General features: G+C 48.0%; 1 protein-coding gene across 3 annotated transcripts in view; it reads right to left on the reverse strand.

Annotated features, from left to right (window-relative positions):
- The window catches only part of LOC119187518 (vesicle-associated membrane protein 8), a 61,826-nt gene that overhangs the window by 23,423 nt on the left and 18,514 nt on the right, over positions 1-19,889 (reverse strand). For all 3 annotated transcript variants that reach the window (XM_037435659.2, XM_075878709.1, XM_075878710.1), the window contains one exon: positions 19,487-19,588. In XM_037435659.2, coding sequence (XP_037291556.1) covers positions 19,487-19,588 — 102 coding nt within the window. The remainder of the gene's footprint in view (positions 1-19,486; positions 19,589-19,889) is intronic.

Consider the following 19,889-nt stretch of genomic DNA (forward strand, 5'->3'; position numbering starts at 1 on the left):
ACGCCACCCACATTGCGTTGCATTTCTTAAGCATGTGTGGCTGCATCACGTCAACTTGCTTCTTTTCATCCTTTGCTCACCTCTTGCATTTGCCTTCCGATTCAGTGCCGAAAAGAGAAAGACAGATTTGGTGTCCTTCGACTTTACAGCCCACATCTTTTCATACGTGCGAACTTTGCAGTGTGATTGCCCTCATTGCATAGACTTGTCTTGAGGCATTGTTGCTGCCACATTGCCTGTTCTGTTTGCCATCACAGTACCTGTGAGGAACATAATCTTCTCAAGGAGGTAGTCTCTGAGCTTGAAGCCAGTAAAATATGTCAGTAAAAACAAGTGCTGGGTCAGACCTCTTGACTGTCTCGACAAGCCTTTTCACAACGCTGGCTTCCAAGCCCAGTTGTTTCATATCATCCTCGCTGACAGTCCCTTTTCCAAGTTAAATGAGAAAGTCAAGGGCGATGCCGTTAGCCGCTGCCATCACAAAATTTTTTAGGCCAAGAGAATTGGGCTAACTTGACACAAACTGCTGAAAAGGACATCTTCCCCCCCCAAAAAAAGAATGATCTGCTCATTGACACGCACATTCTAACAGCGCGGCAACATCAAGCAGGCTTCTCTGAAAAAACTGACAATTGTATCCACGAGATATACGCTGTTTTCTCGCTTTTTTTCTCTTCAGTGATGTTACTTTTGTCAGCAAAGTGCAGGTTGTTCTGCAGGTAAAAAAAAATCACAGCATATCCACAGGGCGAATGATGACAAGTAGGGTGAAGCACGGACGGATGGCCAGACAGTCAGACGAAGGAACGAACGCTTTACACCTCTCATCATCCGTCACTCTGTCGATATGCTGCGACACATTGAAATGACCTTGAAAACTGGCTACTACGATGACACGGCGTAGGAGCTTCTCCCCTGAAATCGGTCACGTGGCATCACCTTCGAAAATGATATCCACGCTAAGCATGCGCGACTAATAAATCCGCACCCGGGGTAGCTTTAGAACTCCCACTAGGATGTGTATCTCAGCAAACACTTTCAATTCTTCAGCATCAGTTTTGACAGACCGGTTAGACCTTTTTTCTACCGAGAACAAGTTTGTTTACAAGGCGGATTTTTCCCAAAATCGACGCTCACAGTATTGCAATAAATACTTGTAAAGAGTCTTCGGTTCACTGACAACCGTAGTCGCCTGCTCGCTTTGAACTTGAAGGCTTACAGATCCGTTCCAGCAAAAAATGAAAGAAAACAAAAGAAGTTTTTTAGTATAGTGTGCTTTTTATTTTACGCACTTGTTGCTTGTCATTTAAAAAATATATAACACAATATCACAGCGAAAAGGTCGCCATGTTTTGTAGCTGGTTTTTGCTATACCCTCAGCTTTGTAAGTGGAAAGTTTCTAATACGTAGCATTTGAAACAGGCAATTAGTATTCCAATGTGCACAACATTGTTGCACTTGAAGCCATATTTAAGTGTGTGATTCTGCTATATATTATCACGCAAGAAGTGCCACACTCCTGTGTATCGTGCGGAAGCATATCATGAGTACCTAATACTGAACAACACGAAGTACTAATACTGCAGTGGTCCAGTCATGCTGACAATCAAACAAGAAAAGCTTCCGCTACTAGAAAATTCTATCAAAGCCGTTTAAAGTTTCCAATTCAGTGGGCCTTTTTGCGGCTACATGAGCATTTTGCCAGGCCCTATAAGTCAAGTATACCATGAAGTCTTGGTTTTTAAGACCTTTATTAGGCCCGAGGAACTGGCAGCCGACAGCTGAGATGAACGAACCAAGATGATGATGATACATGACAACGATGAGGATGCATGAGCAACACATGATAATGATGATAATGTACAGATGAAGAGGACTGGTATACTAAATGCCCACACTGATTCCCCCCACATGAAAGCGGCCAGCCTGGCCGCGGCAAGTCAAGGGGACAAAGAACGTCGCATGAAGGGCTTCATACGGGAGACATGGACGACCTCAGTAGTTCGATAACGGCGATCTGCTGGGGCTACAAGTGGCGTCACGCGATAATTCACTGGTGAAGTTTCTTCAAGAACTGTGTACGGCCCGATAAATCGTGGCTGGAATTTGTCGCACAAACCAGGTGTGCGAATAGGCATCAAAAGGAGCACTTCATCTCCAGGTTGAAAGGATACAGCACGATGCGATTCATCATAAACCAGCTTTCTGTCTTGCTGTCGGGCTTCAGTGTTTATACGAGTACGTTGGTGGCTCTCTGCGAGCCGTAAAACGTATTCCTCTGAAGACGATGGAGATGAATCCGCATGGCAGGTAAAGAAAGAGACGTCCAGGAAAGAAGTAGGGGAGCGTCTCTAAACTAGGTAAAATGGTGAGTAGGCGGTTCTCCGCTGAATAGCCGTATTGTAGGCGAAAGTGACGAATGGTAGAACTACATCCCAGTTCTTGTGGTCTGGTTGAATGTAGGCGGCGATCATGTCAGCAAGAGTGCGGTGGAATCGCTCAGTGAGGCCGTTAGTTTGGGGATGATAACTAGAGGCAGTCTTGTGAGTTGTGCCAGAGGCGCGAAGAAGTTCGTTCACTAGTTGTGAAAGGAAGGCCCTTCCACGGTCGCTGAGCAATACACGTGGAGCACCATGACGCAGTATAATAACTCGGAGGATGAAGTCGGCAATTTCAGAAGCTGAACCGGTAGTGACGGATGCCGTCTCGGCGTAGCGCGTCAAATGGTCAACGGCTGTTACTATCCATCGGTTTCCAGCAGCACTGACTGGAAGGGGGCCATAAAGATCGATGCCTACAACTTCGAATGGTGTGGCTGGGCATGGAAGAGGCTGTAGTGTACCTGTTGGAGCAGATGTGGGCAGTTTTCTACATTGGCAGGTAGTGCAGGACCCAACGTACCGAGCTACACTAGTGGTAATACCTGGCCAATAAAACCGACTTCGTAGGCGATCGTAGGTTTTGTGGTAACCAAGGTGACCAGCCGTCGGATGGTCATGAAGTGCTCTAAGGACTTCGGACCGAAGCGATCGAGGTAGAACGGGAACCCAGCGCTGACCGTCAGGATGATAAATTTTGCGGTACAGCACCGAGTTGTCCAGCTTAAACTGCGAGAGTTGGCGACAGAGCCTCGCATTAGGTGGACGGGAACTGCCAGTAAGGTAGCCTATAATACGTCGACAGTATGGGTCAGCCAGCTGTCGAAAAGAAAAATCGTGCGGGTCGTCCGAAGGCAGTTGGTCCATAGAGGCGAGAGAGGAAACCGCCGTAGACGTGGACTCCGAGGGTGTGTTGTGCAAAGTGATTGCGGAAACGCTGAGGGGAGCCGCTGGTAGTGGGCAGCGAGAAAGAGCATCGGCGTCGCTATGCTTTCTGCCACACTTGTATACGATGTCAAAATCATACTCTTGTAGGCGTAGAATCCAGCGGCCGAGGCGTCCCGACAAGTTCTTGAGTGTCGAAAGCCAACATAAAGCGTGGTGGTCGGTCACAATGGTGAAATGGCGGCCGTGGAGATAGGGACGAAATTTCTGCACTGACCAAACGATGGCGAGGCACTCCTTCTCGGTGATCGTGTAGTTCCTCTCGGCTGCGGAGAGGACGCGGCTGGCGTACGCAACGACTCGCTCTCGCGAAGAGTTGTCACGCTGGAGGAGGACGGCTCCTAAACCGTGGCCGCTAGCGTCTGTATGGAGGAAGGTCGGTGCACCATCGTGAAAATGAGAAAGTACAGGATCGGTCGTGAGGGCACTCTTCAACCTGTCGAAAGCCGATTCACATTCCTGAGACCACTGAAAGGGCGTACCAGAAGCAAGTAGCTTATGGAGTGGTGCGGCCATGGAGGCAAAGTTTTGTATGAATCGCCGAAAGTAAGAGGCGAGTCCAAGAAAACTTTGCAAATCTTTGCTTGTCAGGGCGAGGGAAGCGAAGCACCGCAGCAGTTTTTTCAGGGTCTGGACGAATTCCGTCCTTGCTCACAACATGACCGAGGACCTTGATAGATCTGCTGGCGAAATGGCACTTCTTGGTGTTAATTTGAAGACCAGCGCCCGCAAGGCAAGTCAGGACCTCGTCCAAGCGTTGCAGATGTTGAGGAAACGTCGATGAAAAGACAACAATGTCATCAAGGTAACATAGGCAACTTTTCCATTTCAGGCCACGCAGCGCGGTGTCAATCAAGCGCTCAAAAGTTGCGGGCGCATTGCATAGACCAAACGGCATAACATTGAATTTGTATAGGCCGTCCGGGGTTGCAAACGCAGTTTTTTCTTTGTCATCTTCGTGCATGGGGATTTGCCAATAGCCGGAACGCAAGTCGAGGCTTGAAAAGAATTCAGCACCTTGTAAGGAATCGAGGGCGTCGTCCATACGTGGCATGGGGTATACGTCCTTCCTAGTGATCTTATTGAGTGCTCGGTAATCGACGCAAAATCGTACGGAACCGTCTTTTTTACGCACGAGAACCACTGGAGACGACCAAAGACTGGTTGAGGGTCGCATTATCTCACGTTGCAGCATATCGTCTACGTTTTCCTCAATGATTTTTCGTTCGGCTAGGGAGACGCGGTACGGATGACGATGCACAATGGATGTTCCGTCGGTCTGAATATGATGTGCTGTAGCAGTTGTCTGACCCAGGCTGGATGAATGAACGTCAAAAGAGTTTGCATGCTTTTGCAACAAATCAAGCAGCTGCTGCTTCTGCGAGTCTGTCAAGTCCTTGTTGATGGCTGCTGTAAAGGCCGAGGAAGCAGCATGATCTCCAGGATGGCCTTTAGGGGAGGTAGGGGTAAGAGGCACGACGCACACAGGCTACAGATCGGCAACGCAGGCGACAGTAGTGCCCCGCGGCAGTAAAATTTTATCTGGTGTGGTGTTCGTAGCAGCGAGGACAGCTGATCCATTGTTGAAGCGAGCCACACCTGATGCGAGAGCTATGCCTTTATTAGGCAACGGGGCGATGGAGGGACCAAAATGTCACCAGAGTCAACGTCGTTGGACAAAACAGTGACTAATTGATGTTCATTTGGGGGTAACTCGATGTCTACAGCAGCGATGAGTCGAAGTGGCCTGTAGGTTTCGTCACTAAGCAAGTGGTCTGTGTCAGTAAGATGGACGACACGTTGTGCACAACAAATAGCCGCGGAAGCAGATGAAAGAAAGTCCCAGCCTAAAATGAGTTCATGGGAGCACGGGGATAGCACAGTGAATTGTATATGATGAAGAATGTCGTCGATTAGCACACGGGCAGTATAGAAAGCGGAAGGGCGAATCATTGTTCCCTGGGCTGTAACCAGTGTTGGTCCATCATAAGGCGTCGTGACTTTTCGAAGACGGGTACACAAATCAGCACGAATAATAGAAAACCCAGCCCCAGTGTCCACCGAAGCATCAACGTCCACTCCCTCAACCGAGACTGCAATCATATTGTAAGGGCGCGCTGGAGGAATTGGAGTACTGTGTTGGAATGCAGTTTGTCCTCCAAAAACTGCATCGCTTAGTTTTCCGGACGCCGATCAGAAGCGAGGGAAGCAGGCTGAAGAGGAGAAGAGGAGCGACAGTAGGGCGATGGTGAACGGCGTCTGGTTGATCGATGACTACTGCGTAGTTCACCGGATGCTGGCGGAGATGGAGACCGACGCGGCGGTGACGAATAACGACGGCCCTGGTACAAGGCTCCTGCGGTATACTCTCGTTCGCGTATGTCGTACCCTCGGCGCTCATCTTGCTGGCGCTTGCGGCAAAAGCGTGAAATGTGACCACGATAGCCGCAATAATAGCACGTAGGGCGAGTCGATCGATAAGGAGGGTAGTAGCTTGTGTTAGATGCACCGAGAGAGAGAGCAGTGAGAGGGACAGATGATGGCTCAGGCGGTGGTGATGGAAAGCTCGTGGGAAAGCTTCTGGGAGGTGCGGCAGCAACCGACGCGTACGTTGGTGGCGGCGACGTCGAGCTGACGGTGCCTGATGGTGCGGCGACGGCATGCGAGAACGATGGGAGAGTACTAGCGACAGTGGGCTGCAGGTGGGCCATGTGGGTCATGGACGAGAGCTCCTCCCTGATGACATCCCGCAATGACGTTGAAGAAGACTGAATGGGACACACTGAAGGTATTGTGAATCCCATTGATTCTAATTCTTCACATATAATCACCCTTATTGTGTCTCGTAGGTTTGGATCTGCCGTAATACGGGCCGCGTCACTGTCCGGTTGTACGCGCATAGACTCGAGTTCTTCGAGGCGCTGACAGGTTGGCGCAACGTCAGCAACAGTAGCCGGATTCTGGATTGCAAGGGCACTGAATGCGACGGGTGCAATCCCCTTAAGAAGCTGGCGTACCTTGTCTGACTCTGTCATTGGGGTTTCAACCCGGCGGCAAAGTGAAAGGACATCCTTGATGTAGGATGTATACGACTCCCCGATGTGCTGTTTCCGAGCCGCGAGAGCTTTCTTTGCAAGAGCCGAACGAACAGTCGGTGTGCCAAAGACATGGCGAAGCTGATCTTTGAAGGCTGACCAGTCGGGGATGTCGATGAAGTGGTTGAGGAACCACGTCTTCGCGACACCCGTGAGGTAGAATGACACGTAAGCGAGTTTGTAGGTGTTATCCCACCGGTTAGCAGCGCCGACACGTTCGAAATCGTCCAGCCATTTCTCCACATCTTCCCCACGCATACCAGCGAAGGGATGGGGCTCACGCTGGAGGCTGTTAATGACATGAAAAGGCGCGGCACGCGGTGGCGGAGTGGGAACGGTTGCAGCACTGACCTCTTCTTGGTGCGACATATTTCCGGACACCTGGCTCAAGCGGCGACCTGAACGTAGCTCCAGGGGGTAGAGTGGTCGAGAGGATGACGAGGGATCTAACAGCACACTCCACTACATATGAAGTCTTGGTTTTGAAGACCTTTATTAGGCCCGAGGAATCGGCAGCCGACAGCTGAGATGAACGAACCAAGATGATGATGATACATGACAACGATGAGGATGCATGAGCAACACATGATAATGATGATAATGTACAGATGAAGAGGATTGGTATACTAAATGCCCACAATACTTATAGTCCACTGGCTATCATTTATGTTGCTTGGAGCCGTGCCTCTTCTGTGAGTGCAGTTTGAAGCAGGGTTATCACTTGTGATATTCCTACAACAATGTGTCAGTACACCCACATGCTGGAAACGAGGTGAGCCAACGCTTCCTCGAGCAGATGACACTCCACTGGTGCTCTGGCTTCCCTTAACACCTTGCAGCCTCCACAGGTGGCCCCTCCCCGAATTTCCTTGAAGGTGACATCACTCCGAGCATGTAATCAATCTTCACAGACACATTCATTTTTCAAGTTTCGACGCACGCATTATAACTACAGTACCAGGGCCACACCGATGCCAACGCGTGGGATAGGGTGCCCCTAGCGGTTGTTCTTGTCCCCATACCAAACTTCCGCCGAAGTTTTCTGACAAGTAAAAGTGTTGAAGGACTCTGGTTCTAGCAATAGCATGTCCAACAGCATTCACTAGAATACAAAACTACACTGAAACAGATTTTTATGATCATGAAATATGCTTAAAGATGACAAAAGCTTTTAAAAATCTGCATTTAGCGATCAATAGGTTTTATCACGCATATGTTTGATACAGTTGGAGCTGCTCATTAGAAGGAAACAAAACTGTTCTCCATGAGCAGTATAGATTGGGTTTTATATGACCAGCTACTTATTTGTACAGTTACCCACATCTTGCAGCATGCAAAGGTAGCTACTTTCTTGACAGGGTAGCTTCCTGAAAAATGATCTTAAGCCATTTTTCCAACTAATCATTGAATGACCTAAATTGGAGTTCACTACCTCACGAAAGCATTACAGCAAAAATTTTGAGTCCATCAAAAAAAAAGCAGTGTTAAGGTTGGTTCACACCAACGACCATCACCGGTCGAGCGACCTTTTGCGACTAAAAAGCGACTGATGTTCACACCGACAGAGGTTGCACGTGAGCGCCCGGAAGTCACAAACCCGAAGAGTCACGCCCGGATCTCGTTATCAGCAAGAACTTTAAGAGACCAGTGGTGGTCAGCTGATCAGGTGATCGCCGCCAGCGAGCGGAGCCAGCTGAGCGCGACGCATTTATTGTTTTGGTCCTCTGGATGCAGCGGCGCGAGCCTGTTTTTGCGCTCGATTGTGAAATTAAAAATAACTCTGTAACGAATAATATGCTTTCCGACACTGTGGATCACAGGAGAATACGCGGTACTTCACAATAGCGACTCTTCTTGTGTTTATGTTGCACAGCAACACACAACATCATGGCGGAATCACACCATTAGAAAAAAAGTCAGCAACATGCGCACACCCCAAATAACTGTACTCAAGCACAGGAACCATGAGGCAAGCTACCCCTCGCACACAATCACACGAAAAAAAAAAAAAAGACATGATAAAGCACATGAAAAAGCACACGGACACACATAGTTTTTAGGCGACCTCTTCGTATCTTGAAGGGTCGTCTTAAAATGGCCTCAACTCAGCTCATTGATCCGCCATGCTCAGCTGCACCCTGCCATCTTCAACTCCATGGTGGCAATAGTGGCACAGTGGAACGTACTCAGGCATCTCTCATCATATGGTGGTTTTGGGACGTTAAACCCCACATATCAATCATAAACACACTTGTTTGTATCTGGCAGCAGTAAGCCAGCACAATTAAAAAAACAAAAACAATGAGCCCAGATCTAAAGGGATGCTGACGTCACTTCTGATCTTCACTTATTGGTTCCAGCCGTTTTGCGACTGTAGTCGTGCGACTGAAAATTGGGCAGCTAGAGACTAGCCAAAGCAGTCACTTTGCGACCAATGCAACCATTTGCGACCAGTCACAAAGCGACTAACTTGGTTGGCCGAGTGGTGCTAGTCACCGGTGTGAACCAGCCTTTACACAGATTCGTTGCACCTTTAAGCGCTTTCTGTCTTCCCTCATCCTGTGAGCATTGTAAGCTACACAGGGAGCAATGAGACAGGGCAATAGGTTAGGCCAGTGCATGCCATGACCTTATAGGGACGCTGCAACACTTTTTCACGTTGCCAACAAAAGGCTTCACAAAAGAAATTTATGGCCTTATAAATTTATTGGCAGAAAAATTTTTAGAATCCGTCCAGTACAAGTGGAGTAACAAAGATTGGTCGCAAGTTCCGATTGCATTCCCCCTTCTCTTGTCCAAACAAAAGCGCTGGAAGCTAAACAGGGAGGGATGGCAGGGGGAAGAACATACATCACATGCGCCTCCTGACCTTCAGCATCTTTCCTCTTTTTTTTTTTTTACAGCGAAAGCTGTTACAAAATCACTACACGGGTCTCGCGCAGCGCCGGTGTTTGTAACTACATGGCATGAAATTAGAAAAAAAAGCCTAGTACCAACGACACAGTGGGGCTAGAACCCGGGTCCACAGGGTGCCAGCCCAGTATTCTACCACTGAGCCACACCGGTGCTTGGGACTTGTTGGCAAACTTGCCTTAGGCAGGCTTGATGTGGGGAAAGCAATCACATTAATACTGCTACCTGGTGTTCTGTGCCAGTGAACAGTGGGTCAGTTCTGTGCCGGTGAACGAGGAAGACAAAGTCGAGCAACCCTGCCAGCGGAAACGTCCTTCTTTGTCTCTGAGATTTAGACAGTTGCGTCTCTTTGTACGTTCCTTCGAGCTCTTAGCGCGTGACAATTGGTGGAGGTGCTGGGTAGCCTATGCACCGAACCCCTCCCAGTACAAGAAGCCCCAGCCCCATACCGGTGATTACGCCTGTTCACCGTGCTAGCCGCAGGATCCTTGGACTGGACCCTGAGTTCGGACTTCTCTCAGAGGAGACGACGGCCCCAACTATTCCAGGCAGCGCCATCCCAAGCGGCTCCAACCCAGCCGGTACGGAAGGCCCAACGCCATTGCAATATACACTGTTCAAACCACGAACGCCGAATCCCTTTCATGGTGCTGTCCATGAGGATGTTGAAGATTGGCTAGTCCACTATGACTTCGTTGCCGCTCATAACATGTGGGATGACGCAGACAAGCTCCGACATGTCTACTTCAGTTTGAATGATGGGGCACGTGTTTGGTACGAAAACCAGGCAGGTGTGTTCACGTCATGGGTGGACTTCAAACGCCGGCTTCTCGAAACGTATGCAAGTCCCGATCGCCGAGAGCAAGCTGAACGTGAACTGCAGTGCCGTATGCAAATGCCAAATGAAGGTATAGCAATGTATGTTGAGGACATGACGCGTCTTTTTGGACGAGCCGACCCTCACATTAGCATGTATGTTGAGGACATGACGCGTCTTTTTGGACGAGCCGACCCTCACATGCCAGAAGAGAAGGTGCGATACCTGATGCGTGGAGTGAAGGAGCAGTTGTTCGGTGGTCTTGTACACAGCCCCCCCAAGACTACGTCAGAGTTTCTTGATGAAGCCGTCCTGATTGAAAGCACGCTTCAGCAACAGACCCAGACGTACGAGCGACAAGTGAACTTTGCCTCTGCTACGGACTACATGGGTGGTCTTGGGGGCCACTTCTACTTCTTCCGAGAGCTCATACACTCTGTAGTTCGCAAAGAACTGCAGAAGTTATCTGTACCCTCGGCACCTACTGTCAGTTCTTTGTCCGGCATCGTCCGAGATGAAGTTCAGCAGGCACTACGAGAACCGTCCTGTCAGACAGAGCCGCGGCCCCTAAATGACTTCCCTCGCATGTCGTATGCGCAAACTCTGCTCCAGCCAGCACCACCTTTGGCTCCGCTTCCCACCGCGGCCCCTGCTACGCTTCCGGCAGACCAAACTCTGCGCCAACCTGCACCACATTTCACTCCGCCTTATACCACAGCCCCAGCCATGCTTCAGGTAGTCCAAGAGGGCCCGTACCTCAGTGAACGCCGACAGATTCCGCGAAAATGAGACGTGTGGCGGGCCCCCGATCGACATCTACCGACAGTGCACTTATCGAGAGCTGAGACTTCGTGGTTTTTCGGCCAACTCCCCACCTCCTAGGTTCGGCCAGCGGCCTCCGGAAATCGCTGACTACGTTGCTCAGCAGCGCGGATCGACATCTCGGCACCACTCTCGCTCTCCATCACCGCGGTGGTTCTCGCCGAATCATCGCACCTATGCGGGCATGGCGCAGGGCCGGTCACCTAGCCCACGTCGGGAAAACTAGCCTCAGCGACCTTCAGGGGCAAGGCCGCTCAGACTGGTCATGCTCAAGGCCCCCTATCGACGCAGACTGAAGTACCGACGATACATCGACAACGACACCACCGGCTGATTGCGGAAGAGTTTCCTTAGATATTCCTGTTCTGCTAGATGGTCGCGAAGTTAGCGCTTTAGTGGACACTGGTGCGGACTATTCCATAATTAGCGAAAAGCTGGCCGCCCTTCTCAAGAAAGTAACGACGCCTTGGAACCGAACGCCAATTCGTACAGCTGGCGGGCACATCGTCACGCCACTCGGTATGTGCACGGCAAGACTGCAAGTTCGTGGTTGTACATTTGTTGCCAGTTTGAGCGTTCTCCGACAGTGTTCTCGAAACCTGATCATTGGCATGGATTTTCTCAGGGAGCATGGTGCTATAATTGACATTCGACGACGTCTAGTCACTTTCGCGACCACTAACGCCACAACAGCTTACACCGACCCTAGCCACTCCCGAGTGTCTCTTCGCGTCATCGACGACGCTATCATGTTGCCACCCCGTGCAACTGTTGTGGTTCAGGTGGCGTGGGACGGAGTGGTGCACGGTGAAGCAGTCGTGGAAAGCAATCACTCGCTTCTGCTGTCTCAAGGTGTGTGCGTAGCGAGAAGCCTTGTTGACCTTCGTGATGATCACTGCGACGTCTTTGTCACAAACTTCAGCTACGAGTACCGGCACCTTTTTCTTGGAACTGTCATCGCCTACGCCGACCCAGTCGCCAATATCACCGAGTGTTTTGCTTCCGAGGCCATCGGCACTGCTGAAGCGCCTTTCCGCAGCGTCGACATCAATCCAACGCTTTCTGAAGCGAACAAGCAGCGTTTGAGCGAGCATTTGCTGGAGCTCCACACATGCTTTGCACGTTCTTCGAAGGCACGTCAAACACCGATAATGAAACACCGTATTATCACCTACGACGACGCGCATCCCATACGGCAGCAGCCTTATCGTGTTTTGCCAACCGAATGGCACACGATTCAAACGCAGGTTAAGGAAATGCTTCAGGATGGCGTGATACAGCCTTCAAGCAGCCCTTGGTCATCACCAGTCGTTCTTTTTGGAAAAAGAAAGATGGCACACTTCCCTCCTGAATGTCGAATACAGGAAGTTGAACAATGTCACGAAGAAAGATGTGTACCCGTTGCCCAGAGTCGATGATTCTCTGGACAAGCTGCGACGCGCGAAGTATTTTTCGTCCGTCGACTTGAAGAGTGGTTATTGGCAAATAGAGGTCGATGAATGTGATCGGGAAAAGACCGCATTTGTAACGCCGGATGGCCTTTATGAATTCAAAGTGCTCCCTTTCGGCCTCTGTTCCGTTCCAGCTACATTCCGGCGAATGATGGACACCGCCCTGGCAGAACTCAAGTGGAAAAGCTGTCTAGTCTACCTCGATGATGTCGTTGTGTTTTCAGAAATGTTTGACGAGCATCTTCGTTGCCTTCGGAATGTGCTCGTAGCCATTAGATCGGTCGATCTCACACTCAAGCCTGAGAAATGTCATTTCGGCTACGAAGAATTAAAGTTTCTTGGTCACGTCGTGAGCGCCGTTGGTGTTCGTTCGGCCTGATCCCGACAAAACTGCTGCCGTCACCGCTTTTCCACCTCCAACTGACAAGAAAAGTCTTTGGCGATTTCTGGGACTGTGCGCGTATTACCGGCGCTTTATTGAAAATTTCTCTAACATTGCAGAGCCACTATTACGCCTCATGCGTGATAACACACCATTTGTCTGGGCTGACGAACAGCAGACTGCCTTTGCGGAACTACAGCACCGGCTCTCTTCCCCTCCCGTGCTCGGCCACTTCGATGAAGATGCTGACACTGAAGTACGCACTGATGCCAGCAATATTGGTCTTGGAGCTATTTTGGTACGAAGACAAGATGGCATTGAATGGGCAATAGCCTACGCAAGTCGCACACTGTCTCGCACAGAATCTAACTATTCCACATCAGAGAAAGAATGTCTCGCGGTCATTTGGGCAATTACAAAGTTTAGTCCATATCTCTATGGAAGACCATTTAAAGTGGTGACTGACCATCATGCTTTGTACTGGTTAACCAATCTACAAGACCTTTCAGGACGATTAGCACGATGGAGTCTACGCCTACAGGAATTTGATGTCACCATCGTGTACAAGTCAGGCAAAAAGCACGAAGACGCCGACACGCTATCACGAGCACCTCTTCAATCCGCCATTACTAGCGCAGAAGAGGACGGCGCCTTCGTGGCAACTCTTGGATGATATCTTCAGGTTGAGTTACACAACTTATCGAAAGACCACTGCGTATCACCCTCAGAGTAATGGCTTAACAGAAAGGCTAAACAAAACGCTAGCCGACATGATCTCTATGTACGTGGATGTGCAGCACAAAACGTGGGACGACATTCTGCCGTACGTAACATTTGCGTATAACACTGCAACGCAGGAAACTACAGGCTTCACGCCATTCCGGCTCGTTTATGGTCGAGACGTTAGAACTATGCTAGACGCCATGATTCCGTATGAGGACATCGACAAGCTCGACCAATTAGCCCCCGACATCAATGAGTACATTCAGCGCGCTGAGGAAGCACCTCAACTGGCCCGTGTGCACATCCAAACTCAACAGTACGCAGATGCACGGCAATACAACATCCACCATCGAGAAGTTAATTATGAACCTGGTGCCCAAGTTTGGGTTTGGACACCCATTAGGCGGCGAGGTCTCAGTGAGAAACTCTTGAGGAAGTACTTTGGACCTTACAAAGTACTCAGACGTGTGAGCGACGTCAACTACGAAGTGGTTCCAGACGGAGGCTCACCATCATCCCAGCGCAGGTTACCACGCCCAGAGACTGTACACGTAGTTCGCCTAAAACCATACTTTATGCGGTGATGCGAATTTTCTTGTTGTGCCAGTGAACTCTTCATGTGAACAGGGAATGCCGTTTTTTTCCGATTGCGGGGCCCAGGACGCATTTTCTCTCGTGCACTAATTTGTTCTTAATGTTTCTTTATGTTGCCTACTTCGACCCACTGCTGTGCACACTTTTGTTTGAGCATCGGGTTGATGCTCTCTTGGGAGGAGGAGTAATGCCACCTGGTGTTCTGTGCCAGTGAACAGTGGGTCAGTTCTGTGCCGGTGAACGAGGAAGACGAAGTCGAGCAACCCGTGCCAGCGGAGACGTCCTTCTTTGTCTCTGAGATTTAGACAGTTGCATCCGTTTGTACGTTCCTTCGAGCTCTTAGCGCGTGACAATACGATTTATAAAGCATTTTAAAACAGCGAAAAAACAAGCAGTCATCGCACAATGCGAATAGCGTAACGAGTGGTTCGTCCAATGCTCCAACCCAATACAAAACCTTGTTTTTGTTCAGCTATTAAATGTGGCGCATGCTCGCTTCAGGCATAATTCCTCATCGTCGTCAGCCACTGCATGAACAATTGGCACAAAATCCCTCGCAATAGTTTAGCGGATACCATGCTTCTCAGAAGAATGAGCCAGCCTTGCACCGCCAGCCTTGCACCGCACGCCTCAGTGGGCAGTGGAACGGAGCGGCCGCCACCATGGTCTCATCCAACCACTTTTTGCTTTTCGTACAGGTTGGTCCCTCCCAAGATTATAGCGCTAAGCGATCTAGCAACTATTGTCTGCTGCTCCTTCCATGCCCACATGTGTTGCTTGATATAGTCACAGAGTGTTTTGTCGTTATAAAGGAACTTCTTTGCGGGGATATTGAACAGAATCCTGGTCCGAATAGCGAAGTATTAGCCGCCATTAGCAAACTAACCGCACACTTGGATGAGCGTCATGACAACTTTCAGAAGACTATTAACGAAGTTAAAGAAAATCAGTTGTTACTTGATTCCAAAGTAACAGATTTAACCACCCGACTAATTGTACTTGAACAAAAGGTTATTTCCCTCGAGAGCGTTCCAGACAATGCACAGATACAAGGTCTTGTAACGGCTGCCGTGCGACATGAAAGTGTCGCCCTCAGTTCATGGCTTGATGACTTCGAGGATCGCTCTTGCAGGGAGAACCCAATTTTTTATGGGATATTGGATTCTGCTTCAGAAACCTGGGCTGAGTCGGAGCTAACGATTCGTGAAATCCTGTCTGCGTCCCTTAAACTGGAACGTCCCAATGAGGCCATCTCCCGTGCACACAGGCTTGGAACATATGTACAGAACAAATGTCGACCTGTTATTGTTCGCTTCAGTTCGTTCAAAACAAGGGAAAGTGTCTTTACTAAGAAATCGATGCTTCGCAGCACCCCCGTGTCAATTAGCGAAGATTTCTGCAAGGCCACGCGCCGCATCCAGAAAAAGCTTTTAAACTTCGCGAAAAGCACTGGGCAGCCATATTACTTGAAGTATAACAAGATACTAATCAACAAAAAAGCCTACGTTTATTGTCCGGTCACCGATCGTGTAACTGAGGCAGGACCTATTTATGATAACCCCGTCCACGTTGCTCCCGAAGTAAGCAATGCAGAATGCGCAAGGGCCAGCGCTCGTCCTTCACATCGATAGCTAGATAAGCATTTTCGAGCTCACGAATTTTCTTTTTTGCTATGTAATTCTCAAAGTGTTACTAACAAGCGTGATGCCCTATCTGCGCTAATAGATACATGTCTAGCTGATGTCGTCGTAGTAACTGAAACTTGGCTGTCCGCGGAAATTGAAAATAACGAAATATTTAACTGTTCAAAAAAGTTTAAATTATACCGCTGTGACCGGGGTACGAGGTGCGGGGGCGGCGTATTGATTGCCATTAGCGACGAGAGTAGCTCGTTCAGCGTGCCTGTTGTTTCACCGCTTGAAATTGTTGTCGCGTGTGTTCGCATTAACCACAATGATATCGTCGTTTGTGGCTGCTACCGGCCTCCTAACCTTACTACCGGTTTCGCAAATGAATTACACGATGTACTAAATAAGTTGCGAGTAAGGTTTCTGGCTGCGCCTATGTTTCTCCTAGGTGACTTTAACTTCCCTAATGTTTCGTGGTCTCCCCCTTTCCCAATAATTTCCTCAACTTCTGCTGACAGTGCTGCCTTTCTTGATGTGTGTTCAGACTTTAACTTTACCCAGTTGGTTAACACTCCAACCCACATTACCTCGTCCACCTCCTCAGTTCTAGATTTGGTGCTGACCACGCATCCCGACCTAATTAAATCCCTATCAGTTATTCCGGGCGTAAGCGACCATCTAGCTATTCATTTTAACATGACTAAAACAACTAAAAGAAATGATAGCTCAAAAGTTTTTAGGGACTACAAAAGGGCCGACTATGTTTCAATTAATAATGAGCTTCAGCTCTTCCTAAACGATTACCTTTCGCAATTTTTGGAAAGGTCCGTGCAACAAAACTGGAATTTGTTTAAGCAGAAGGTAGCAGAACTTACCAATCGTTTTATTCCACTCCGCAGAATTAGGCAAAACGCAAAGTCCCCTTGGTTCACGCTTACACTAAAACGACTACTGAATAAAAAGAAACGAATTTTTCGAAGGGCAAAGCTAACTAACAACGCGGAAAGGTGGTCTGCTTATCATCACGCAGCTGACGAGTACACTCGCGCATTATCCGTTCCAAAAGAAAATTATTATCAACAAACGCTTTCCTCCCTGCTTGCAACTAACCCACAGAAATTTTGGCAGATGATTAGGGGAAATGAAAAAAAGGCGATAGAACTAATCCATGATGATAACAGCCGTGTACCAAAAGAAGAGTGTTGTGTCATTTTAAGCTCTGTGTTTTCATCGTGCTTTGTTAAACCTACAGCACTTTCCTTTCCCGATACCCCCCCCCCACAACTTTCTTCCCATGGAATCTCTTTTATTTGACTGTGTCGGCATACAAAAATTGATAGAAAACATGAAATTAGCCAGTGCTCCAGGTGAAGACGGTATCTGTGCAGTTTTTGCATAATACCTCTGTTTACTCATCTGTCATTTTATGTAAGCTTTTCACACAGTCTTTGGAATGTCATTGCCTCCCGAGCGACTGGAAAGCGGGAAAGGTGGTTCCTCTTCACAAATCAGGTGACCTTCATAACCCCTGCAATTACAGGCCCATATCGTTAACAAGTATACCGTGTAAGCTCATGGAACACGTCATCTACTGCCACATAATCACTTTTTTGGAAAACAACTCGTTCCTTAGTGATCACCAGCATGGGTTCCGGAAACAGTACTCGTGTGAGCCCCAACTTCTCTGCTTTACTAATGACCTTTTTCTTGCCATTGACGCTTCTTCCCTTGTTGACTGTATTTTTCTCGACTTTGCTAAAGCTTTTGACACTGTATGCCACAAACTGCTACTGCTAAAACTAAGCAAACTTAATCTTGATGCTAACATATTAAAATGGATTGAATGCTTTCTAATAGACCGCTCTCAATTTGTAACTGCGAATGAATCCAACTCCCCCCTCTCACCCGTAACCTCTGGCGTCCCCCAAGGATCTGTTCTTGGCCCACTACTCTTCTTGATTTACATTAACGATTTGCCACATAACATCTCTTCTTCTATTAAACTTTTAGCCGATGATTGTGTTATTTACCGCGAAATTAAAACCCCTTGTGACCACCTTGCCCTTCAGTGTGACTTAGACAATGTTTCATCTTGGTGCGATACTTGGCTAATGAACCTTAATGTTACTAAATGCAAGGTAATGAGAGTTTCACGTCGAACATTTAATATTTCTACTAACTACGTACTTAATAATTCTCCCCTTACTAAAGTTAGCTCTTACAAGTACCTTGGCGTTACAATTTCTGACAACTTTTCCTGGCAGTCTCACATTGACCTTATTAAAAACAATGCTAACCGCACACTTGGTTATTTACGCCGTAACTTCTCTCTTGCCCCGATGCAACTGAAACTTCTGCTCTATAAAACATTAGTCCGACCAAAGCTAGAATATTCATCATCTGTATGGGATCCCCACGTAAACATCCATATCAGTAGCATCGAAGCAATTCAAAATCGCGCCGCTCGTTTCATTTTGTCGAACTATTCCCGTACAGCAAGCGTAACCCATATGAAGTCAACCTAAAATCTACCTATCCTATCATTTCGCCGCAAAATCTCGCGCTTGTGCCTCTTTCACAAGTTGTACCATACCATGCACTCACTGAGTAACTCGCTTTTTTGCCGCCATCCTACATTTCATCCCGCAGCGATCACCACTTCAAAGTTGGAATTACAAGCAGCCGTACAAACCTCCATTTTAATTCATTCGTGCCCAAAACAAGCACGGACTGGGATCACCTTCCCGCTTCCATCGCATCCATCACTGACCCGGCCAACTTCAAGAGTACCATAAACGCATACCCTTTTTAAACATGCTCCATTTGTTTGTACAGATTGTTACTTGTTTTTCCACCACTCCTCTCTGTAACGCCTTGTGCATTGAGAGAAAATAAATGAAATGAAATGATGAAAAATAGCATAGCGAATGCCGGCCTACTACCCTAAAATTTTTATTATTAATGCTGTAGTGGGCAAGTGTGCTTGCAGTAGTTACACAATGAGTGTTTAGAAAATGCTCTGAAAAGCCATTCTTCTAGCTTTCGCTGTGACTGTGCTGTGCCTTCCCCGCAGGCCTAGCATTCCCTCCCCCCCCTCCCGAATACCCGGCTTCTCAGTGCGATCGCGCGCACATGTGCCGACAGGTCGCGGCTTCCCGTGGCCCCCGTAATGACCGAGTGACCCATGCTCAAATCAGCCAATAGTTGATACAATGGCTGTGACGAGAAATTTTTAAGCTGGTATAATCATTTGTCGAGAGAAGCGAAAGCAATTTTTAACTGACTGAAATATCATTGTAAATTTCAGGCCATGTGGTGAGCTATAATATTTGACTCGTGTGTTCTCGGAAGCCTCAATCATCAATCGGCAGCATTTTCTGACCAAGCTCAAAAAGTATTGCAGGGTCCTTTTAAAGGGACCTTGCAAAACGTTTGAAGCTGTCATCGAAAGGTTACTTAAAAGAAGTTTATAGCCTCACGAATCGACCATCGCAAAAATATTTAGAATCTGCCAAGTACAAGCCACTGTATTAAAGGGGGCATTTTTAAGAAAGTGGAAACTTAACGCTCTGCTTGTGATCTCTATGTGCCGCACGTAACTACTAAGTTGGCTGAACTCTTCACAGAAGTGTTTTCTGTTTACAGAAGGTGCTCTTTCACCAAATTCCACGAGTTTTTCACGAACCTTTTAATTTACTATTTAATGGATGTACCGACTGTAAAAAGAAGAAAACTTACTACAATAGCAGCAATGACACTGCTAAAATCTCTGTCAAGCTCATGTTCTTGTGCAGTCCACGCCCGTGATGACAAGCTTCCCTCCAAAAAACGCTGCTTTATCTAGAAGAAAATGAATACACAAGTAGGGATAAAAGTTAATCCAAAATCAAGCACACAAGATTTTAAAAAAAAGGCACACTACATACAAAATGTTCAGCGAAAGTCAGCACAAAATACAGTTAGAAAAGACACTAAAAATATATTTTGCCAAGTACATCATGCCAGGTTGGAAGACAGCACTACGGAAACAAATATGATACTTGTACTAAAGGCTGTATCTAGTGAAGTGGGGGAAGATTTCAAAAAATGGTAGTTACATTGCATGCATGTTGCGATTTTTTGGGTTCCGACATTTTCACAA

The sequence above is a fragment of the Rhipicephalus microplus genome, chromosome X (assembly GCF_043290135.1).
Source record: "Rhipicephalus microplus isolate Deutch F79 chromosome X, USDA_Rmic, whole genome shotgun sequence".
Taxonomy (NCBI): domain Eukaryota; kingdom Metazoa; phylum Arthropoda; class Arachnida; order Ixodida; family Ixodidae; genus Rhipicephalus; species Rhipicephalus microplus.